This window comes from Neodiprion pinetum, chromosome 1 (assembly GCF_021155775.2).
Source record: "Neodiprion pinetum isolate iyNeoPine1 chromosome 1, iyNeoPine1.2, whole genome shotgun sequence".
Lineage (NCBI taxonomy): Eukaryota > Metazoa > Arthropoda > Insecta > Hymenoptera > Diprionidae > Neodiprion > Neodiprion pinetum.
In genome coordinates, this window is record NC_060232.1 from 38115217 (window position 1) to 38140481 (window position 25265).

The window sequence follows — 25265 nt, forward strand, 5'->3', positions numbered from 1 at the left end:
CACTAATTTCTTTTTCTAATCGTGGGAGGGGGATCCAGATTGGTGGTTTGGATCCGGAGTTTCGAGCGATTAGATTCTGCAGCAGCTTTGACCGTCATCTTGAATTTATCCCTGCCGAAAATGTTCACGTGATAAATCATAAGACGTTATTACATGATTTAGCCTGTGAATTCGAGAAGGTACGGTTGATTACATGATTTTTTATCTAGTATATCCGATGATTCGCGTTTTTGTGACTTCGTTGCGTGATGTTTTATATATTTTTCTAAAATTTACAAGATAAATCGTGTAATAAATTACACGTTGATTTTGGTCATAACGTTATATGATTTAAGACATGGTCATTTTCAGTAGGTATATGTGTTTTAAGTCGAAAAATATCGTTCACAGTTCAAAAATTGCTGTGACCAAAGTTGTAGAGAATTGAATATCCTACCTTGGCTATGAATGTTTTTAGTGAAAAGTTGAAAATGGACAAGTTATTTGACGAAAACAAATTTCGCTATAAATTCAAGATGGCCGCCGAAGCTACCGCAGAATCTGGTCGAAATTCTGGATTTAGACTACAAATTTAGACCATCCCTCCAACGATTGGAAATAGAAAATAACGGTATGGAAAAATAGCGATTTCAAATGTAAATTCCCGATTAAGGGAATTCTATTAGAATATTAATTGACGGTTAGAAATAGATGAAAATTGATACATGCGTAGCTCAACATGTGAAGATAACTCGGATAAATTTTTGTGATTCGAAGTCGCCTTGGGCCCCAGATATCATTATACATACTCGTATATATTTCCCATCATTCAACGTGTACTCTTTCAGCAAACTTCTTTTTCATAGTGTTGAAAATGTTCATTAGATATTTAATTCACTATCAAAAATGGTTCCATTGTCATCTAACCGTCAATTCGTTTTATGCGATAGAACTCCCTTAACGCCTTATGATCTGTCTAAACGTCATTTCCAACTTAACGCGAATAAATTCCACATGGTGGATTGATTTTCATCATTTTGAACAGAACAATATGGTATGCTTCAAATACTATAATATGATACAGTTGCCTGCTAAATCAGAAGTCGAAATTTTTTTTTTACTTTACATTTGTATAACAATGATCATCACTTTCGAGCCTCCGGCCCAGTGAATTGTTTTCAAAGATTCTCATTCTGCGCGTTTAATTTTTCTACAACAAAATTTAATCATCATTTTTGATACATTCGTGGACGAAGCTACGAAATAATTATCTCTTCTACGTCGTAAAAATGTCAAGTCGATACGTATCTCCGTAGTTGATCCGAGGAACAAATGGTCTATAAGAGGTGAACGAGTCCAGATAACGATATTTTATACAGACCATTCCCGTTTTTATATCGCGTTAATAAAACATATAAGTAAAAAACGTGGTGCGATATACATAATTGACTGCAAAAAAAGATTTGCCAATTATTTCCGTGATTTATGTATTTGTGTATGTGTGTAAAATGCAAAATGCATCGCGTCAAGAGAGACTGAAGAAGTTCTTAACAGGAACCTTTTTGTTTGACGACGATATTTTGAATACATTATTGTTTACAGAAATATAAACAATAAGAATACAATTGGTATTATGCTACGATTGTCGCCGTTGTCATCCCAATAGTGCAGAAATTATTAAACGAGCTGGACGACTGACCACGATATAAAAGCTCATCACGAAGTACGGATACATATTTTCTGCGTCATTATACGCGTGTAAAGCCAGATTTGCGGGACCTCGCTGACTCGTAGAAAGAACCGATAACGTATAATGAAACCGAATTACGTGTCCGACGAAAAGCCATTTCCCAAAGGAAATGTGTATTTTTTCATGAAAACCGAAGATTCGTACATCCATGGTTAGGGACAGCAGGTTTTTTTTTCATTACCGCGTTACTTGCTCTCCTTTTCGAGAAAATAATTAATTTTTCGCAATTTCATTCACCTTTCTTCACTGAATTTTTTTCTTTGGATTGATAGTTAAAATTTAATGAAACAAAGTGAAGTAAAATCCCTGGTTCGATATACTCATCGTATAATAGGAAATCATATTATATCGAACTATGACATAATAACGGTCCATTCGGCGTCAAACGAATCGTGTCGATAGCCAGTCACGCCGTTAAAATAGGCGAGGTGGATCGAGATGGATGAATAAATTCGGAAATTAAAATTGACAAAGCATATGCAGAAGAGAATCACTTTTAGGATTGATCGGTCGGACCATCTGAATCAAAAGTTAGGAAATTAGATAAAATGAGTAAAAAAATGTCACTGTTGTTATTTGAAGAAATGAATGTGAATTCGAATTGGCTCGAGATTTTTGAATCGGTTTTTCTTTCTTCCGAACTTTTCTGACTGAGACAGTTTGACGGATTAATTATTAGTTTCTAAAGCGATTTTTGTCATTGCGAAAAGTCGCAAAGCGTCGTTCAAGCGTATAAATTACGTCGACATATGCATGCGCGGTATCGTTGGCAATTAGGAAATTTACGAGGTGTTATTTTTACGGTGCGAGTTCCGAGGGTGAAGATTCTATTTCAATTATTCATGACTTATATCCCCAAAAGGCGTATCGATCTCGTACGTCATTTGAGAAACCGGCCAGAGGCGCATATCCGATTCATCATCGGACGCCGTCGCGTCATCAAGCTTCCTTTTTCAATCCCCTCGATGCCGGCTCGCAGACTCGAATTTCTTCGTCAGCTCATCTGATCTGCACTCCGTTTTATAAATAGAAATTTCCATCTCCTTGATTCGGGTATAATAATACCCACCTACGACAAATTCGCGGACACAAAGACGGCTTTCACACGATTCCGATATTGATCGAGAACCAAAAATTTTACAAATCAAAGCAAATCGGCGACTCCCAATCTTCTCAGGACGCTAACGACGTCTCTCTTCCCGAAGTTGTATAACACCTATAAATGTCTTCAAATTCAATTTTTTCCCTAAAGATCGGCAAATGTATTACATAACATATGTTATTACCACAAGCAATACAAAATTCAAAATAATTCATGTAAACTTTCGATCGGATTTTGCATGTATATAGTATGCATGTATACGATTATATTATATATACCGTTGAATTTTATACTGCGGTATATGCAAGTATCTGAAAATTTTTATTCGGGCCAGTCTGCAGCCTCCGTAAGGGGGGTAAAACGTAAAACGTCCGAGTTGCGTGGGTAGAACAATTCATCAGATTCTGCGGGGGATGAACCATATACGAGAGTAGAATATATTTCGTGACGAGTTATACGCGAAGGGTACTAGAGGTTTGAAAATAGCGGATTTTGTTCGTGTTTTACTATTTTTTTTCTTTTCTTTTTTTTATACTTTTTATCTTTTTACTTTTTACAATTCATTTTTAACTTCCCGTTTCTCTGGTTTCAGAGAAAAAAGGAAGTTATTGTAATCTCCCTGAAAATGAAAAGTTGAATTTTCACTAGATGTCCACGTTTTGAAGTTCAGAGAATCATTTCCAATCGTTTTTACAATTAGATACGTGTGTATGTATTTGATCAATTTTTATTTGTTGGATGATGTCTCGAGAACAAGTTACCGGATTTCAACGATTTTCGTCTCAATTGTCGCGGTTTTTCAGACTTAGAACTGATTAGAGTTTGGATTTAGTCGATTCAGTATTTTTCGATTTATTTTAATAATACGATCTTAAAAAATCAAATAAAAATCATGGTATCTTGAGATCGGATCAATGGATTTTGATAAACCTTGATACCCCGAAGTTTTTCCAATTGCCGATGACGAATGCGAGGTTAGATTACGGATAGTCCAAAATGGCGGATCCAATACGGTGGACCAAAATCCAAAGTAAATCGATTTGGCCGAAACTCGGTATTTCGAAGTTTTCGGGATCACTGATCACGAATATGATATTGAATCTTCAAAATTTAAGATGGTGGATCCAATATGGCGGACAAAAAACCAAAACGATGGTCTTTGACCTTGAAATTTCACGTCATTTCATAAACCTTGATACCCCGAAGTTTTTCCAATCGCTGATGACGAATTTGAGGTTACATTACAGATATTCGAAAATGGCGAATCCAATATGGTGGACCAAAATCCAAAGTAAATCGATTTGGCCGAAACTCGGTATTTCGAAGTTTTCGGGATCACTGATCACGAATATGATATTGAATCTTCAAAATTTAAGATGGTGGATCCAATATGGCGGACAAAAAACCAAAACGATGGTCTTTGACCTTGAAATTTCACGTCATTTCATAAACCTTGATACCCCGAAGTTTTTCCAATCGCTGATGACGAATTTGAGGTTACATTACAGATATTCGAAAATGGCGAATCTAATATGGTGGACCAAAATCCAAAGTAAATCGATTTGGCCGAAACTCGGTATTTCGAAGTTTTCGGGATCACTGATCACGAATATGATATTGAATTTTCAAAGTTCAAGATGGTGGATCCAACATGGCGGTCAAAAAACCAAAAACATGCTCTTTGGGTTTGAAATTTTATGTCACTAAAGAATTTTCAGGGTGTTGATCAAGAATCCGATACCCAGTTTTTTCGTTCCGTGAACTTGGAACCTGCAGTGTGAAAACGGGAATTTCGAAGGCTGATGGCTCACGGTCAGCCCAAAGCCGCTTGTTGTACTTTCGAGCGAACTTGCAGGGCAACATGCCGTAATAACCCTGCCGAATATTGCACGGCGAGCAACAGTCCGTGGAAAATTGCTAACTCACACACGGAGAGGGCGAAAACGCGGCGCGAGTGACGCTGAGGACGCTTGCGCCCCGGCCGCAGGGGGTGTCGAAGACGTCGAGCCCCTATATAAGGGCGCGAAACCCGCGAAACCGCTACTCGCAACGGACACCGCGTTCCAGTTTAAAGCCCTATAAGTCTCGAACGAGTCGGGAGGAGTTCTTCCAGTTATTAACAAAGAAAACATCGGCGAGCCGCTCCAGGGAAACCAGGACGCCATGGCATCCTCCGCCAGGAGCTATCTCATCACTCTGCTTCTCTACGTCTCGGTCGTAAACGAGATCAGCCTGCCTCTGGTGAGTTCGATATCATATTTTGTCCCCCGATAATCGTCCCTTTTAATAATTTGATCGAGAGTTTTTTTTTCATCTTTTCTTTATTTCCGTAAATTTATCTTGCCAACTTTTTTGCACGGTATTGATGCACGAGAATAGTAAATATAACAATTGTTGGTACGTACCTTGGGGAAAAGAAATTAACGGCGAATTTATTTTGGTTCCGGAATTGGCGATACATAAATTGGCCGCGGGAAAAGAATAAGGAAAAGGTCTTTTTCCGTTCCTTCAGTGTAATTAAAACCGTAATTTTGTCGCAGTACACCATTTATAATGCCTAATTTGGAGTTTTGTAATAACAGTTTTTTTTTTTTATTGATATAACTTTATACGTTGTAAATTTAACGCGCGGTAAAAAAAAAAAAAAACTTCCCCGCAGGGCTCAATTATTATTTTTTACCACAACTGAGATCGGGTGTATCGCGATTTATGTCTAAAATAATATCCGTCTCATTAATTTTTGTTTTTGCAATATCACTTTTTTTTCCGCGAAGAAAAGTTCTACTACGGCGGATTCGTGTGAAAACTTGAGACTACATCAAGGTTACGGAAAAACAATAAGAACATGGACCGGAAAGTCCTGACGTCGCACTCAATTTTTCACTATAAATCCTTGCGTTTTGATCCCTCGTATTCGCGGAATAATAACCTGGCCATGCACGGATCAGCGTGTGGAATAAATCGCAAGCTCAGCCGTTTGCAGCAGTGAAGCTGGGATCTCGATTCAAAATCCCTGAAACCGAATCTGTAACCGCGCGCATTTTTACTCCGCGAAAGCTTTGCGGGAAATATTCGCGAAAGTTGCGTTATAATTCAACGTCTTGACCTGCGGATAAGAATTGACCAACAAATGACGCGAAATTGCAAAAATGAAAAATCACTCCTCGCTTATTAAAATGATGGCAGGCGGTTCGCGCTGCGGCCAAGTGCAGTCAATGGCAAACAACCATTGAAAACTCCGTCGCGAAATTCAGATCCGCTCTATTCGCCCCCGCAAATGTCGGACTCACGTGCTGTCGTAAATTACACCTACATATGTGTGAAATTCCGTTCCGAATAATTAATTACACACTGTTATGATTGTCGTTGTAGCTACGAAGACCGCTCCACCTAATGTTCGTCGCATTATTATACAATCAGCGTAAAACTGTGATATTTCATGTAATTTCGTCAACCTGGCCATATAAGAGTCTAATTTTGAGTTGCGCGATTTTTTCGCATGTGTAATTATAAAACGCTTTTTTCCTGGCTCCTCAGGAGCAGAAAACATAGTTCCTGGAATGCGAAATGCAAGAAAAAATAAATCAAAATTACAATGAAATTCGAGGCGAACGAAAAAAACTAACGTACAACTGGTTTTTTTTTTTTTTTTAATTTTAATATTCTCGGTAACGAAAATTTGTGCACACTTTCTCAAGCTAATATGACATAAACTAGAAAATAAAGGAAGCAATAATATTTTCAGATTCTGATGGTAATACACTGAGAGAAATTTTTAGTTCCGGTTACCGTTCAGTCATTAACTAATTTCATTTTTTATGACAATCGAAAAATATAGTTCTAGGTAGAAAATGAAAATTACTTTTCTAGCTGTTACCGGAAAGTCTAGTATCCGTTGTTATTCTTTCTCATTACGATCGCTGTTGCTATATTTTCTTGCAACTGTTGCGAAAATTTAATTCTTGTGCAACAATAAATTGACGTTAAATCCTTGTTTAACTAAAAAAGTAGAGTAAACCTTACAAACTGATTTTGCGTTGCAATCACCAAAAAAGAATCGACAATAACGCAAAATTTTAACGCGTACCTCGTTTTTCGTAATTCCAACAATGTTCAGTTTTTTCAACGATACCTGTTTCACTGAATCTTTCTAGTTACTGTAAGAAATGAAATTTTTCTCAGAGTATAAAATTGAATAAGTTCACCTTGATCAACAAGTATTTCGAGAATTTAATTATTATATGATTAATAATAACAACAACACAGTGACGGATGAAAATAGAAAGATTTTGCGAAAATATGACGAAGAATAAAATGAGATGGAAAAATTTGAAGAATATTGCGTCTTATACAGTTATTATTTGTTCACTCGACGAAGGACCGTCGGCTAAGTCCTGCTGATTGGCAGGTCGGTGAAAGCTTTACGCGTACTTTGATTTTGGTTTAGTGGAGTCCAATTAGAGGAGACTTTTCGGGGGGAATTCTAAAAGTAGACACAGAAATAGGTATGCATACATAGGTCAGCGTGAAAATATCAATCACCCGAAACGTGCAACGTGGGATCGTTTATACAACTTTCCGCAAACTTTTACCCTTAACAAGATGATCAATTAAAATCCTGTCGTTACCCGTTCGAACGGTTTCGGGATTTGCCATTCGGATTATACGTCAAACCGATAAGAACCTGTAGCTTTGAATAAATGGGAAAAATCTGCCAACGAATGCCGAGTGAATAAACGAGGGGAGAAACGAGTGATAAAAAAAAAATTAAAGGGGTGAATAAAAGTCAGCTAAACGTTTGCAGATTATACACAAAAATCCGGAACCTTTGCGGTAAAAACGTGCAGGATTTAATATTGCTTGTATTCAATTTATCCGACAGAAGTTTTGATTGATGATCGTAAAATATAACGTTCGCTCCGCTGCGGAGGACTTTTTATCTTTCAAATTGAATCGATCTGTTTTTCAGAATAATTGTTAGTAACTGTATAATTTTGCAAGTTTGTTAAATAAGTACAGAAAAAGGTTTAAATCGATATTGATCGATTTCTTTATTTCCTTCACTGCAACGGACGTTTTTCTTCAACTTGTAAAATTTTTGATCGTACACAGTCGTCAGAAATGGGATGCCGATAAAATGAGGAAAATGCTGAGCATCCAGCGAAATTTAAGCTCGCAAATTGGCTGCAATCGCAACGATGCTTAGACCTACTTACGGTTCTGCGTATACCGTATAACAAATACATGCTTCACTCTGATCCCGGTTAATTACGGGCATTAAGGATTACAGCGAAAAGCTCTGCGAGCCCAAGGCTCGAGCTTTGACATTCTAACGGGGAAATAAAGGCGCGTAATTGTCCCGGTCTGTATAAACAGTTGATCGTTTGATTCTCTTCCAATTTGCCTGTTTATGCACAGTGTGTTTGGATAATTGCGCAAATAGAGCGAATTGCTTCTATCGTAGTTTTCCATGGCAAAGCGATTTCCATTCGGACCATAAAATCCAAACTCACATATTGCGGACGAATTAGGCAAAGAAAACTTTCCGCGATATCAAATCGATATTAATTGCAAAATGAATATACACAGGCACTTAATGTTTTTTTTTTTTGTATATCTGAGATTCCTTCTTTCCTATGAGTTTGCTAAAAAAAATTTATTAAAAATTGTTCAAATTGTGTATCGATATTTTAACCAGACTCTCTGATTTTCTTTCAACCGATCAATTATCAGAAAGTCGGCTAAGAATTTTCAAAAATTTTCTTCACCTTACGTTAAAAAGAAGACTTTCAATTTCGCTAATTTAGTCTAGTTTTTTTTTTTTTTTTCGGTATTTAATTCAATAAATAACAACCCTCGGAGAAAAAATTCGCGCGAAATGCGGAAGACAGGTGAAAACGTTCGGACGTTTATTTTTAATTCAGCGTCGGCTGTACTTTAATGAAGAGAAATTTTGTCGCGACATTCCTTTCGCTCAGCGAGCGTGCAGAAAAATTATGCGAAAATTTCTTTGGAGCGGTTTTGGAAAGAGGAATTTTAGCAAAAAATTTCAACCCTCCGAAATCTGACCACCTCTAAATTACGCGTTATTTCTTTACGCAACACGTCTGTTTTGCATCACGCGTCGTTGGATCTTTGCAACGGTTTGCAAATATTCGAGACGAGCAGCTTTTGCCTGCAGCCGCCTACCGCAAAGAAGAATTCCAGTGTCGGGTTTAACATTCTCTGGACGGAATATCCTCCGTGGCTTCTTTGACACGGGATCGCCTTACCCAAGACTCAAGTTTGGACTTTAATTATCGCAGGTTTTTTTCAACGGTTTATTTATTTATTTATTATTATTTATTTATTTATTTTTTTTTCTCGCCGCGGTGTTTTGAAAAAAACGAAACTGCGGACAGAAGCACAAGAAATATGAGAAAATGTTGAAATTAAAACGAAAAAGACTGAACGACTCGAAATGTTTTGTCTCAGTTGAGAAATTTAAATTTAAAGATTGAAAAATTCATTTCTGGCATTCAAACGTCTCACGAGATTTGAATCGAACGCTGGAGGAAAAGAATATATTGCACCCAGACACAAACCAAAAAAAAAAAAAAAAAGAAGAAGTATTTACCAAACATCAAATAGAAAAAAAAAAAAAAATAAATAAATGTGATTTCATTCACAATCAGTAACTCGATTAAATTATTGTTTCGGTTGTTCTCTGTTAAATCAAATGATATTTATTATACTCAGAAAATCGATTTTATATATCCACAGCTGATATTATATTACGCTCCTGCCGATTCCGTCTGCGTCGAGTTTTTATTCCATTCGTGTTTCCGACGTTTCACATACAATTTGATTTACCTGGAGATAAAAATGAACGACTAAGAATTTCAGTGGTATATGTAACACACGTGTGGTACAAAATATGAGGATACATTCGGTCACTGTTTTCTCGATTCCCATTTTTGAAAATTGGGTAAAACAAAAACAACTAATAAAATGAATTAACCGTCAATTTTAAGATCCGGTCTGGACTGTAGTTACACGTATGTTTTTTTCAGAGTAATTCCTCTTATTAAAATCCCGTGTTTCACGGTCCTCGCCGATGAATTTGTTCGTTTATTAGTTTCCACGCGGCAGGAGTGCAGCTGAGAGAAGTGAAAAGTTTGAATTTCCAAGGAGCGTAAGGAGAGCGACGATAACGTTAATCAGCAGCCTGCACAGAATTTCTAGTCTCTCTCTCTCTCTCTCTCTAACTCTCAGGTGATGGATTAAGTCTATCGATTCGCAAACACAGACGAGCACGCAGAGGTCCCGTATCGTATATGTCGGGTCATCAAGCGAGAGAGAGAAAGAGCGGAGTTAATTAGTTTGATAAGTATATTTTCAACTCGTCATAGACTTGCCGCAATATCAAACACGGAGGTGTGTACACACCGGGATAAGCCTTAATCCGAAGCGATTATCCTCGGCAACGAAATTATGCTAACCGCGAGGTCAAAGTTAATAAAGCTGCGGAGGGGCGGCAAAAAGCTCGGGACGTAAGAGCCCCGAGACGCAAGATTCGAACTGGAAAAACGTGCCCCACCCCTGATAAATCGGTAGAAATTTTAAACTTCAGACATTCCGACGCGTGTTTTTCCCCGTCCCGAGGACTTTCGCTGCTTTGCTTTATGTCGAAAGCTTTTTAGCTTTTTCCCTGTCTTCGATAAAAGCCTGTGCACGATGTACCCTCAGGGCTATAATCGATTTTAACGAGCCACGGTGCGGAGTTTATACCTACGGTATTCTTTATCAGCGTTTTCACTTTCCGACCTCGAGTGCTTGTCGATTTATTTTTACACTTTTCCCCCTGCGCCTTACACGCGGTATTTCCGAACAATAAACATGAGCCTGAAATCCTGAAGATCGTGGCAATTTTTTGAATCTCCATGTCTTTGAATCATTTCACGTATTAGGTATGGAAGCGAAAAACGAAATTCTTTTTTTATAACTCTCACGCCTTGTGAGAAAATTATACTTTTTAATGGGAAACGATGTCGCGCTGAGAAAAATTTCATTTGTTACAGTAACTGGAAAAATTCAGTAAAACTGGTATCGTTGAAAAAACTGTTTGAATATTGTTGGAATTAGGAAAAACGAGGCACGCCTAACCATTTTGCGCTATCGTCGTTCCTTTTTTGGTTATTGCAACGCAAAATCAGTTTCTGAGGCTTACTCTACTTTTTTAGTTAAGCAAGGCTTTAACGTCAATTTATTTTTGCACAAGCGTTAAATTTTCGCAACAGTTGCAAGAAAATATAGCAACAGCGATCGTAATGAGAAAGAATAGTAACGGATACCAGACTTTTCGGTAATAGCTAGAAAACTAATTTTCATTTTCTACCCAGAACTCTAACAGAAAATAGTCAAAGACTGAGCGGTAACTGAAACTAACAATTTCTCTCAGCGCGATACATATTTTATTACTCTGCTATCCCTGCCCATTGAAACACAATCGTACAGAATTCTATAAACAAAAATACAATTGACTACATAGTGAACAAAAAAGAAAATTCATTCCAACGAGTTTGCAAAGAACAGTCTTTGGAATATGTAAAATGAATCATCGTACAGTAAAATCCCAAGAACCTGTTGAATATTCAATCATTTTAAAGCGATTTAAAATGAAAATCCGATACCGATAACGTTTTTTCGTAATTGTATTTATTTTTTTCCCTCTCGTAATGTAAAAAAAATTCAAATTACCGAAAAGTATTCATAAATTTCGATCCACCAATCTAATCTTAAAGTATTAATCGATATTAAATATATGTCTATATACGTTTTCACGAATATACAAACACCTCTCTCTCTCTCTCTCCGAATTCAACTTTGCAATCAGGTAAATAATCTCGTTCCCGAAATTATCGAGAGCGAGAAAGGAGAGAAGAAGTTCTCTGTCATCCTCGTCCCCCTCTTTTCCACTTCATGTTTCTCTTCGTTCTTGATGTCATCTGATTATATTTAGTCGGTCGGGTTTCATCGTCGCATCCTTACATATACGCACTCACACTTAAATACGTGTATGTATTACATCAGATCCCTTGTCAGAGTTAGCGGGAAATTATTTCCGCAGAAAATTTTAATTGCCGAGTGGTGGGACAAAGCCGTTTTCCATACACGGAATATCGATGAATTTGGCACGTTCCAAACTCGCCGGCTTTGGTATATATATATATACAATAAAAGCGTTGCGCGTCAAAGAGAATCAAACTTTAAACTCATAGAAATTCGAAGAATTTTCTACGGCGTTGAACGAAGAAGTTGTAATTGCACAAGATCTTCGGTTTCCGGGATCCTGCGAAATCCGATTACGCGAGAAGTTGAAATCAGTGTAATAAAAATGTCTCTCAGATTCGTCGATCGATTATAATTAGCAAAATTGTCAACGATAATTCTACAGGTGTGAAAAATTGTCGCGGAAATTTATTTCGCTGACGATGAGTACGGATTATTTTACAACGAGTGGGAAACTTGAACGAACGTTGTAAAATCTGAAGTGAATTATGTGTAATTTAACCCGTTTTGAAAGTCGAAATTACGCGGCGTACTTTCAGTGACAAAATCGCCCTTCTGCTGACTCCAGATGCGATTTTCCTGCCCAACTTGCGGAATTTAATAACAATATTTATTTAAATTTTGCGTTTATCATTGCGTGGAATTTTGATCAAGGATTCATTTTTTCGGTTGTATTATATAATTTACACAACTCGGTCTCTCTTTTATACAGTCTTCTTATAATTTTGCGAGTGCCGAAGACGGCGAGGCGTCACTTACAATTAATTTACCCAAATCGTCGTCGGGCTTCCTGCTAAAAAGCGACAGTATTTTAAGGGCTTTTCTACTTCGTGCAGCGTTTAATCAACTTACGACCCTTTCTTACGGCATTTTAATTGAAAAGATCGTTTTCTGTGCCAGAAGCGAATTCCGCGATGCGAAAGTCGTTGGTGAAATTCTTCGTTCAACGGTGAACCAAATTTAGGTATAATTTTTTGAAATTCTCGTAATACAAACTCTTGCGTGAAAAAGTTTTCTCTCGTCGTCGAGCTTTTTCCGCGTTATAAACTCGGCACGTATTTTATTTCCAAACAAAATTGATGCGTTCTATTTACAGAGCGAACTTTAACGTTTGCCGGGTGAGCTTTTTTTTTCTTCCGAAATAGAACTTTTTCGTGACAGAGTCATTTTTCGTTCAGTTGTCGTTTTAGAAAAAATTAATTTCCGTCGGAGAGAATTCTGTTTTTGAGAAAATATTCGCAATGTTTGTTTAACGATCGTTAAAATCAATTTGTTCAATCCTTTCGGTGCTTGAAAGAATATTAATAATTGATCGAGAATTTAGTGTTTCATTGGTCGTTTTACTTGACTACAAATTGTGAAAAGCGAAAGCCAGAATCAAGTTTCCAAGAACGAAAGTCATCCACAGATGATTTAACATTCTACAATTTTTAGCTGCCACCAAAGCTTAACGGAAGCTCAGAGTCATATTGTACGGATGTAAATGTTTCAAGCGCAAACGAAATTCAGCAAAAATCCGTTGTTTCCATGATTCTGCAAGCGTGTAAGCGCTTCTACGTTACACAAAAGCAGCTGGGTTCGTGCAGTTGCATATAAATTAGAGCTTTTTTTTTATGAATTCTGGTTGTCCTGCAGGATGCAAAGCCGTCCAGCAATATTTAAAACTTTCTTCTTTTACAAACCATTAATATCTTTCAACGTTATATATAATACAAGTATACATGTATATGGGGCATTCCATGCCAAATAAAAAACACATCTTACTTCTTTCGATCATTTATCGATTTTCTTTAAATTTTTTCAGTTAGTCAGTCAAATTTCGATACCCGACGAAGGATTTTTTTGATCTATTCCAAATTTTTAAATTGTGTTCATCAATATGTTCGTTATTAAAAATTTTAGATAGTTCGAATCGATTCGCAATATTTTGAAGAAAACATTGAAAAATATTGAATGCCGTTTGAGAGTCAAAACAATCGTGTAAAAAATCGTTAGCCAAATCAGAGAGGTCAAGGGTCGGACTTGGAGAGATTGAGTTGGCACGGAATGCTCTATACATATACGCTATGCGTGGCGACACGCGAGGAGAATACAAATTTCTCCTCTCATCTATCTTACAATTCCGTGTTTCCGCGGTTTCATCCCTCTTATTTTCGCGATATATTGTAAATTATTATTGTTAGAAATAAATTGATTGAAAAAAATCGTGAAAATTAAAGGATTAATTCATTTCCGAAAAAGTTACCAATCCACACATATGCTTTTTTTTACATAACTTATAATTGTTTGGGGTCGCTGATTACGAATCTGAACTCAGATTTAAAAATTTCAAGATAACGGATCCAATATGGCGGACAAAAATGCCAAATACGATCGAATTTTTAGAAAAAACTACGTCCAGAGGTTACTGGAGTCGCTGATCACGAATCTGAAATTAGATTATAAAAATTCAGTTTGGCGAGTTCAATCAGCGAGCCCGAAAGTCTCTGCACAGAGTTTTTTGACCGGATTCGATCAAATTTGAGATTTTCGTTCGCCATATCGGTTCCGCCACATCGGATTCGCCATCTTGAACTTTTGAAATTCGATTACAGATTCATCAGAAAATCTTGTTAGAAAAATCGACTCGGCGCAATAACGTGTCACTGAGTGAAAGGGTTGCCACCGTTCGCCGAGCTTTTGTGATGCGAACATGACGCGTGCCAGGCAGCTTCCGGTATCGGGTAGCGCACGCAGCTTTTGTTCGCGTTTCTCACCAGAGCAGAGTGCATACACCTCTATGCATGCGCGTAGACTCGATCAATTTAAGGACAATGGGACGCAGGAACAAGGTGCATTATACCTTACATGTGACCCCCGTTATACGCATGCAATGGAAAACCGATTTACAAGCAGTTTGAACCCGATGCGATACTCTCTGAACAATTGTTCGGCCATGGATCAATATCGGATCTGAATTGCCCTCGTTTCGTTACCTCAATTGGTACGCGTGCGGAATTAAGGCGAAATAGGAGAAAATTAACACAGTTGAAAACGGATTTATTTCTTAATCAAAATTCGTTTCACGTTCGGGAAATAATTGGAATAAAAAATTGTGTCGCAAGGATTTTCTCACACCGATAAACCCGATTCGTCTTTTCGATGCCTTGTATCCTATACTGTAAACCATTTCTTAACTTACGAAGATGGAGAATTGGAAAGCAAAATATTTTAACCAAGTCATTTTTCACAAGTTAAGGAATTTTCGTTGATGAAAATTTCGTTAATTTGTTTTTAATTAAAGGATATCAGGCATCGAAAGGATGAATTGGACATCCGTGTGGGAAAATCCTTGTAACGAAATTATTTTTTTCCAAACATTATTTTGATGTGAAATAAATTTTGGTCGAGTAATAAGGCGATTTTTTTACTGTGTTAATTTTCTTTGAAAGAAGTTCTGCCGGTTCTCTCAATAAGAGAAACTCACCCTTATACCCTGCGGGCGAAATAATTTGATTAAAAAAACCGTTGAAAAGTTCCAAAAAATTTTTGCTATTCCATAATTCAAATAATGACCAAAAATTTCTGGAGATCGTTGAAATGAAAAAAAAAAAAAAAAAAACAACAATTCTACACGATTGCAGTAGAGTTTCACGAAAGCAAAGTTAAATATTACAAAATTACAGCAGGAATGAAAGAAAACTACAATACTGAGAGTTTCTTGAGATTAGAAATATTTCACATTAGGTATAAATTCGTAAAAGCTTTTACTATAGAATTTACGAAAGGATGTGTCTGTCAATTATTTCACCTACGATTGTCACAAAAAATCTCAGTGTTTGGTTCGTTTTTAATGCCAAACCATAGTTTTAGTATTTTATGTCGATATCGGATTGACAGTTGCTCGCAGCAGCTGATTTTCCAAGAGATTCGCTAATTCCTTAGAAAATTTATTCCGTCAACGGTATGTCCTATGTTTTTTTTTTTTTTTTTTCGTGACGAAATTTAACGAGATCATTGAGCGATTGCACGGTATAATAACCTAACCAAAGAAAAAAAAAAATATCCTGACCGAAAACTTAATTCTATGTAAATTATCCTTGGAACAATATCCATCCTTAGACTAGCTTAAGGGCACAAAATATAATTTGTTGAAACATTCGTAGGTATGAAATTTGTATAAGAACTGAATTGGAGGTCGGTTGTTGGGACTTAATCTTGACGATGAGATCAAGTCCTTGATAATATGATGGAGCGAGGATTTCTCCAGTCTACTCAACCACGAAGCTTCTCGCTCTCTCTCTCTTCTTATTTCTCTGTCTTGTATCTCCGATCAGTAATTTCCTACTCCTGGTAGAGCCGCGTCTGTGTAAGGAACATACCGAGAAATTTTATCTCGAGGATTGGCAGCTGGGGCTTTTTGTGAAAAGCTGCACAGCGGGCTGGGTGAAAACACCTCGAGCTATTCGAAGAACGGAACCGAACAGAACGGAACGTTAATGTATATCTAATCGGGCTTGTAAGAGAGTTGGACGAAGTGAAGAAGGAATTAAGCACATCTGTAAAAACGGAAAAACATTATCATTCTATGTAAAAATAATTCTGGCCTTCTCTAAAACGTCTTTCTAACAATTGTTCTACATTTTTTTTTTTTTTTTTTACTATATCTCGGCGACATTTTCCGATTATCTACATTTTTATAATTATTGGAGGCTCAGAGATCAGTTTCACAGAAATCGCCGAGGCATTATCGACAGGGCGATTTTTCGTGAAGATAATTACCCATTTACTGAATAAATCCGCGTGTCCCGAATTTTTCAATACTTTATACAAGCGCTTTTCAGGTTCCCTCGGAACTTTCCGCTAATGGAATTCTTCGCGAGCTTGGAAATACTTTTCTCCTTTTTTATTCTCGAAGTGAACATGCAGCCTCAGTCGAAGGATCGGGCCTGTCAAGCGGAGAACGGACAACGGCGGGTGATAATCCGGAGTTTAGAGAAAGTTTCTGTCAAGGATCGGGACTCGGGTATTTCTCGAAATAAAAATTCTTCCCCCGTCTCCGACTCGACGTATTATGTCAACCCCTGGGTGGATTTGCCTGCTGTTCCAAATTAATTCGAGCCCATGTAATCAGATCAGAAATGCAATCGCGGTTGAATAAGGAGATTCAAAGGACTCGGTATCCACGTGCCAAGTTCTCGCGTATTGTTAATTACGATCCTGTTCTGAGCGATAAGCCGTGTATTTTGGAAAGAAATTTTTCATCCAGATTCAGTCTGCGGCGATGGAGCGTCCGGGTTTAGTAGTCCAGTCAAAGTAGTAAAAACATTCAGGATGTGGCTGCATTTTTGTGCAGACGAGTTTTTGACAGTCAGGAATTCAAATCTGACGTCATTTTTTAGCTGCGTAGCCGGCGTTTTGAGAAAACAGCAAAAATATGACGTTTTTCACGTTTTCCTTAAAAACCGCCATCGATAGATGAAAAATGACGAATTATGAAAAAAGATATTGAATCACCAAAATTCCCCAGATGCCGTCGATAAGTAGAATTCCTCTTTTCTAAATTTGTTAATACGACTCCGTTTCCGACATATGAGGTTATAATTCGATGTAGAATTTTCCGCACTACACGATGGTCAAGTCATTTTTCATCTAGCGATAGCGGTTTTTAAGGAAAACGCAAAAAACGTCAAATTTTTGCTGTTTTCACGCAACGCCGGCTACGCAGCTCAAAAATGACTTCAGACTCGAGTTCCTCAGGGTCGAAAACTCCTCTGCACAAATATGCAGCCGTATCCCGAATATTTTTAATTCAGAAATATTTCAACTGGATTAAAAGGAAAAGAGAATGAATCGAGTTAAAACAGAGTCATTTCAATATGTCTGCCAGTCCAAAAAACTCACTCAGAAAAATCATTTTATGGTACGAAAATCAATTCAAATTATTCATTCCATTGCTTTATATGTGTGTTTAAGAAAAATTCAAGTACTTTCCACTTTGTTATGTTTGAATTGCAAGGCTATTTATTAGTTTCTGTGTTCATTTCCATTCGATACTTCTGTACAAATTTGAATTTATCTCGAATGAAGTTCAATGCGTCGTAAAAATTAGCGACTTCATTGTTTTTCAGCGGGCTCCTTTATTTCCAAATCTAGTTTAATCCGTGACGAAAACTTCCGAATATTTTCACATCATGCAATACAGATTGACAGACACGAAAAAATGTATCTTTACGTTTCCTTTCAATAAACTTATTCCCCGCTACGTCAAAGAAGTGCAGATTCAACGAAATCTCAAATACCCAGCGATTTTTTCGAGCGGTTATAAGGCGCTTGGTGTATCACAGAATAAGATTTTTGTATACTGTGCATACAATGAATAACATTGTGATAGGCTGAAATTTAAGCACGGATATTCGAATCCGGACGTCTTATATTTGCAACAAACTCCGGAGATTTTGCGTGACTTGTTGTCAGACGAAAAAAAATTCACACTCGGACGAAAGAGAGAAAGGAGAAAGTGAAAATCTGTCGGCTTATCTGACGCGAAAAAAACCTGACTCTTGCTGCTCGAATTCGAATCGCAATTTCATACAAGTTGAAGCAACGTGTGTTACAAAAGAAAGTCTTCTTCCTTTCTACAGATAATTTTTTTCCATATGAAATAAAATTAACCTTCGTTTTATCGTGTTATTCAATTTTAAGTTTGAACGTAAGTAAGTCATAATTTTATGAAATATGTACGTAAAGTTTAAATTAGCTAGATTAGTAATATTAATTATTCTTACTCAACTCGTAGTTTTTACTAATTTCGACCGGTTCGAGTAGGTACAATTTTCACAGACTCGAAACAAGACGTTAAGATTGCACTCGAATATATTATATACATGTATTTCGTTCATCTCTCGTTTGCGAGAAACCGATTCAACAAAATCTCTTTTACAATGAATATGTTCGTGAGGTTTTCTCTGATTATTCGCTGATGCGCTCAACCGATCAGATGGAACGATATTGAACATCTATTCATCAGATGCTGGGATAAGGCGAGGAGAATATCCCGATTATTCCGGCTTTCCAGTTTCAATGAACCCCTCACGTGGATTCTATACGCTGTGATTATTCTCAGAAACAGAATTGTTGTCTGCCGAATAAGTTGAAACTTGAATGAGTAAAATAATTAGGAGCAATTTGAAACTTTGTAAATTTAATCCCGCGAAGAGATCTTGCAGTATTAATACCACGTGTATTGTACACCATGAGAAACATGTTTGAGGGGTAAATTTGCGGATATATTGTCTCTAGTTTCGAACCCTTGAAACCGAAGGAATATCACACTCAAATAACACCCGTTGGATTTATTTAGTTCGAGGATTTTCAAAGGGAAAAGTTTTCATTTGTTTTTTCTCTTCACGTATTTTTACCGTTCCTTTTCGATTGAATTTCTGGCACCTTTATCACTGTTTTTTTTTTCTTGATTTGATCGAACAACTTCTCAGCCCTCAGGACTGATTCGAATTTCCCGATTTCCAAAGCCGCGAGGGATGAAATTCCTCGCGAAAAGTAATAATCAAGTTCAATAATTTCGTGGAAATATTTCAGATATTCGACGAGACTTAATTTTTTCGGAAGAAAAACAATATTACAAACCCAATTTTCCGAGATTATAATTCCACGATAAATTTCTTCGGCTGCATCCAAACGTCGAAGGTCATTCGAACCTCCGTCTATGCGAGGTAAATTTAATTATGATCGCGCAGCCCCGATTAATTGTAAAGTTCATTACAACGCTGAGTGGTTTCCGATCATGTTAATAGAAACAAACCAAAACCTTGTTATAACGTCAGATATTCGTGCGATGCTCGCAGAAATAAACTAATTTGAACCAATTAAAATTTTAGGTACAAAAAATAGCTCCGGTGTTTTACTCGATTTGTAAATATTTACGATTTAAACTTCGGGTTCAATCCTCAAAATCCATTTTTTCAATTGTCCGCTTTCCCAATTTTTACGAAACGGTGAAATTGACTTTGCAAAAATTAAATTGTTTCGGTAGAATTGAATGAATTCTGTTAAAAAAAATAAAATAAAACTCAACCGTATCGAAATTTCTGCGATTGAAAGTTCGAATGGAAATCCTAGGAGCTTATTCAAACTTGGGACTTCATAGACTCCGAGAATTTCCGCACATCTTCAAAATTTTATCCTTTCCGTAACTATGATTGTTAAATAGAAATAAACCGCTAAGCTTTGTTTCCTGCTTCGTTAAAACGTATAACTTTAAAATTAAATCACTCACGCGATCGATTCGAGGAAACTCTCCTGCATTTTCCGATATTATTTCACGCTGTATCTCCTTTTCAACAGTATTGCAAACTCTAGTCATTGTCTGTACGTGACGGGTTGTCCAGTTTTTCGCGTGACGATTAATTCAACCATCACTCAAACCCACATCACGGTAAATTTTTCAATTACCAACAAGTACCCACATCTGAATTTTATCCACGTTCTGCAGGATAGTCGAAATATAATCAGTCGGGGGCTGAAGCTCGTCGTATTTATACGCGAACACCCGTACACCGGGAAATCTGATTTATTACCCGGATCTACTTTAAAGACCTCAGAAAATTCCTACCGCGGTTCGAATCCCGCTAAATCCATTCGCGTAGATTTCCTACACGCATGTGTATAACGCGTGTTTGCTCAGGCACGTCGCATTGGGGGAAAATTTATTCGTCTCACCGACCACGTGATTTCGTAATTCTGACGGGTTTCGATCGAAGATATTGCGAGTTTAAGCGCTTGTAACACGTGTCATTCGTTTCTTGATCTGGCCGGGAAATAGAAAACAAATAAAAACAAAAGGACGCGGAGGAAGAAACGCAAGTAATCCTGTCGTCAGGGTGTGGATATCAGATTTTTCCTACCTGTATGAAATCGCGTATTTGGCCAGAAAATCCGGAAGCTTTGTCGCGTGATCTTACATCCCGGTCCCGTGAGACGCGTGGGATTGAAAACATGTTCCCAAGTTTCTTTCGTTTTCCGTCACGCGGAAAATCGATGGACGGGAAATTTGGCATGTATCGGAGTGTGTATTTATACACGTACCTTGGAGGTGAAACTACAGTGCGAAGAGAGGATTTCGCGGCTTTTGTTATAGGCAGCGACACGAAAAGGGAGAGTCTCATCCTCCCACGCAAACCGCGAACAACAAGTCCTCCGGATGTCTTTCTTCGTCCGATGCTTTCCCGCTTTTCATTCACGCCTCGTTTCCGAAACCCGCTATTTCGATAATTGACCCAGAGTTCCGGAAACCAGAGTTACCCTCAAACTTAACCGAGAGAATCGGTTTTCGGAAATTAGTAATTCGAAGGTTGTGATAGGGGTGAAGGTGAAGAGACTAGAATTTACTTTAGACTTTTCCGGAAATTTCATCGTATCGTTGTACAGTTATCGTAGCAAATTACCTTTGCGTAAAAAATCCGTCGTCGTAATTTGGGATGCGGTTGAAATTTCAAATTTAAAAAGCTCTGACAGCGCCAAATTCGGAATTATTTTGGTGGCGAATCCTAAAGTCAAGAAATCAAACTGTCACGAAACATCAAAGTTTCGAACGGTTCGAAATCCGACGCTCAAAGTTCCGAAAGTGAACTTGATGAAATTTCACCACCTTGATGTTTCTTTGTTTTGGATTTTCGATAGTTTTACGTTCGGAATTCTGATAATCCTGATTTTCGATTTTTTCTGATTTTCCACAGCCACTCGTTCAGTAAACTGTGCTCTGTGAGTAAATTTTAATTTTCGTAATTTTACTCCATCGAAACCTTATTTTTCAGAACTTTGCTCTATCGTAACCTGAATTTTGGAACTTTGAGCCGCCTGGTTTCCAAGCATTCGAAACTTTGTCGCATCGTAAAAGTTTGATTTCTCAACTTGAACCCCGCCCCCATAATTGACATAAAAAATTGTCTTCAGCGACTAAAAGTAAAAGTATTCACACCGTCTAGAACATCGAATAAAAATTCACAACTCTTGTAAAATGCGGAGCTCGTTAAAGTTCACGAAACAGAAACGAAGTAGAAATAATTTTCACGCCGCACTCGCGAAGTAGATCAATAATTGCCATCCATGGGTGAAAGAGCCCGGTAATTTTCTCCCAGAGAATCGAGAGCCGAGCGATATGACAATGGGAATTTGATTTTCTGCGGAGCGGGTAAAATGATCATTTTTATCAATAGACCAAGCGAGCTTTGTGCAATGCTGGCAGGACCAGCTTTTGCGATCACCGTTCGAGGGGCGGAGATCGGGTGAAATCGGAAGTAAAAATATTGGTAAGTAGCTTCCGCCTTTATTCCCCGCCCTAATTCTGCTCCGGCGTTTTGTCGGAACGAGCTCTTTTACATTATATAACCATACCTATTATAGACGTGACGCGAATCGAGTAATAATACCATGATCGTCGTTGCCTCTGCACGGAGCTTTTGTACAACCGTCTAAATCCGTTCGTTGTGCTTTCAACTCTTCGCCGCACAGACAAAAGCTCTCATCTTTCTCTCTACGTTTGTATTTTCGTTCTCATTGTCCGGAGGTCGGTTCTACGGCTAGGTATATTCTCAGATATCACAAACACGAGCTCTTTGTGCCCCGCAAATGTGAAGCTATAACATCAACGCTCCTCTCACGCCTTCGATTTTCTCAGCTCTTGTCGTCTTATTCTACTACTCCGATTCCCGTTTATTGACCGTTACTTAATCATTTGGTCAAAACCAAAAATCGAAACTCTCTGTTATTTCTTAATCACTAGATTATAGTCGTACGTTGTATTTAGATATCTGAATTATTGTATTCGTAGATTGCAAAAAAAAAAAAAAACATCAAAATTATAATTCGTACCGGATAATTTGTAGAAAATAGTCCTCCGAGTAAAACGAACCCTCGTAGACTAAAAGCGAACAAATCCATCATACTTTTAACCATTTCGATGTGATTTGAAATTAAAAACATCGATTTCTAAGCTTTCTTTAGTAATTAGAATATTTCGAACAGCTCACGAACCGCACGAAATGTACGATTCTCTCAGTATAGAATTAATAAAAAGTATGTTTTTTCACGCTGATAAAAAGTTTTGTTTTTCGCAACAATTGAGCCAAAAAATGTATAACTGCAATTGAATTACAATTTATTGCAGGAATACTGAATTTTCTGACGTTATTCTCGCAACGTAAGAAATAATTTGTCTGAAATATTTGTTCGGCATTGAATGTAGAACGTCACTATATTCGGAATATTTATTTTTCGTCAGCGATGCTTAAGCGTGGCTAATCGTAAAAATGAGTAAAATTTTACTCGGTCGGTAACGAGGAACTATAGCATCCTCTTAAGGACCTGCGGTTGGCGTTTGGGACACGAACATGGAAGCGGTGGAGTACAGCAGCTGTTGCCCGGGAAACATGGGCCCGTCTCCCTTCGCAAAGCGGCGTCAATCGGCGATTTAATTAGCCCCCATCCTCTGATTGTGACTGAGTTCAGAATTTTAGGGAGGGAGATTTTCGGACCGTATTGTATCGTCGATGTGCTTAAGCTGACTTTTAAACGAAAGGTCACGTTTCGTCACACTTATTCTCATCTCGTTGATCGTTTCCCTGCATCATCGGGATTATATAACCAAACATCAATCAGGTTAAGCTTTTGCGCCGCTTCGATATTATTATTATTATTTTTTGATTTTTATTGCTGTGCTATTTAATGTAACTACTTAATCGTTATTCAATTTCCTCGTTTCTACCGCCATATCCGTTGAATTGTTCACTTTCCAAGTTAAGTCTCTAGATAAAAAATATTACCGACCGAGTATTACGTCACTATCGGACTTGGAATGAGATACAACCTTTTTAGCGAAAGCTTGGTTTCGTTAGACGCGTTGCGACTATTTTCTTCGGAATGGGATTTTTCGCATTATATATTCCGTGAATGATGAAGAGGAATCGGTGAATCGGAATGGGCGCAATTCGGAGTTATTATTTTCTGAACAACTATTTTCATTTTTTACCACAATCGAAAAATATAGTTCTAGGTAGAAAATGAGAATTAGTTTTCTAGCTGTTACCGGAAAGTCTGGTATCCGTTACTGTTCTTTCTCATTACGATCACTGTTGCTATATTTTCTTGCAACTGTTGCGAAAATTTAATGCTTGTGCAACGATAAATTGACGTTAAAGCCTTGTTTAACTAAAAAAGTAGAGTAAACCTCAGAAACTGATTTTGCGTTGCCATTGCCAAAAAAGGATCGACGATAGCGCAAAATGGTTAGGCGTACCTCGTTTTTCGTAATTCCAACGATATTTAAACAGTTTTTTCAATGATACCTGTTTCACTGGATTTTTCTAGCTACTGTAACAAATGAAATTTTTCTCAGTGCTTGAACAAACAATGGGCAATCTCGATCTATACAAACACTGCGAACGCGAGTAGCATTTGGCAAACTGCAGACGTTGGACAAACGCGTGCGAAAAGTAAATCTAAGGGTCTTTCAGAGCATGTGGGCTACTTTTGTTCTTTTGCGGGGATCACTCTTTTCGCTGTTTGATCAGTGGCTCGGTTTGGTTCCCGGACCATGTCTGCAAATAACTCATATCGAGGGTTTGCTGAACCGAGAGTGCACTGATGGAGAAATTAATTTTTTTACAAACAAATGTATTCACTTGTGTTCTCTGATTTGCAACATTCGATGAGTAATTTGTGTGGTTCGAATGAAACGCACTTAAATTCGCCAAAATGTCTTAGGATCAAGGTGTTTACTGTTTAATTAAATTTTTTTTTTCTCCTAACAGAAACAAATAAATATCGACTGAGAACTATTCAAATCGATCAAGGCTCTTCGAATCACCTGGAAACTGTTCGCTTGATTCGAGGACCGTTTAATCAAGTGATGTAAAATATATCCAGATGGAGAAAATATAAGTCGAATTAGGTAAAGTTGCGTATCCTCGCGGACGAAGGTGAATCAAAACGCTGTCTTTCAGAATGTCCTTAAGCGCAGGGTTAACTGGTCACAGTAGATTTGTCGGAGACCGTTTCGAGGTATGCTGGGAACCAGTTGCTCGACGGAAAATTGAACCCGTGTATGTTGGCGTCAAATCGTGCAGAATCCCGAATGGAATCTGAATCCGACAGAAAGTGGAGCCTGAAAGACGGCGGAGGGAGAGAGAGAGAGAGAGAGAGAGAGAGAAGAAATGGGAAAGTGGAGGCCTCGGGTTAAACTGACAGTTGCACTCTTCACCTGAATCACGATTTATTCACGCTACTTTGACTCCTTGATCCACAGTTTATATCTCAACGAACGGAACGTTTGACGGTGTAGGAAAAATAGAAACCATGAGCCGTGATCGAGGAAATCTTCGAGTAAAA

At 37.7% G+C, this 25265-nt stretch overlaps 1 protein-coding gene across 3 annotated transcripts in view; it reads left to right on the top strand.

Annotated features, from left to right (window-relative positions):
* The first annotated feature begins 4848 nt into the window (after positions 1-4848).
* Nplp1 (Neuropeptide-like precursor 1) overlaps positions 4849-25265 on the top strand; it is a 30216-nt gene continuing 9799 nt past the window's right edge. Inside the window, exon 1 of one of the 3 annotated variants that reach the window (XR_006884976.2) lies at positions 4849-5072. Coding sequence is in view for 2 of the 3 variants with exons in the window: in XM_046637403.2 (XP_046493359.1) it covers positions 4995-5072 (78 nt within the window). In the remaining variant the exon portion in view is untranslated. The remainder of the gene's footprint in view (positions 5073-25265) is intronic. The other 2 variants (XM_046637403.2, XM_046637404.2) reach the window with 2 other exon arrangements.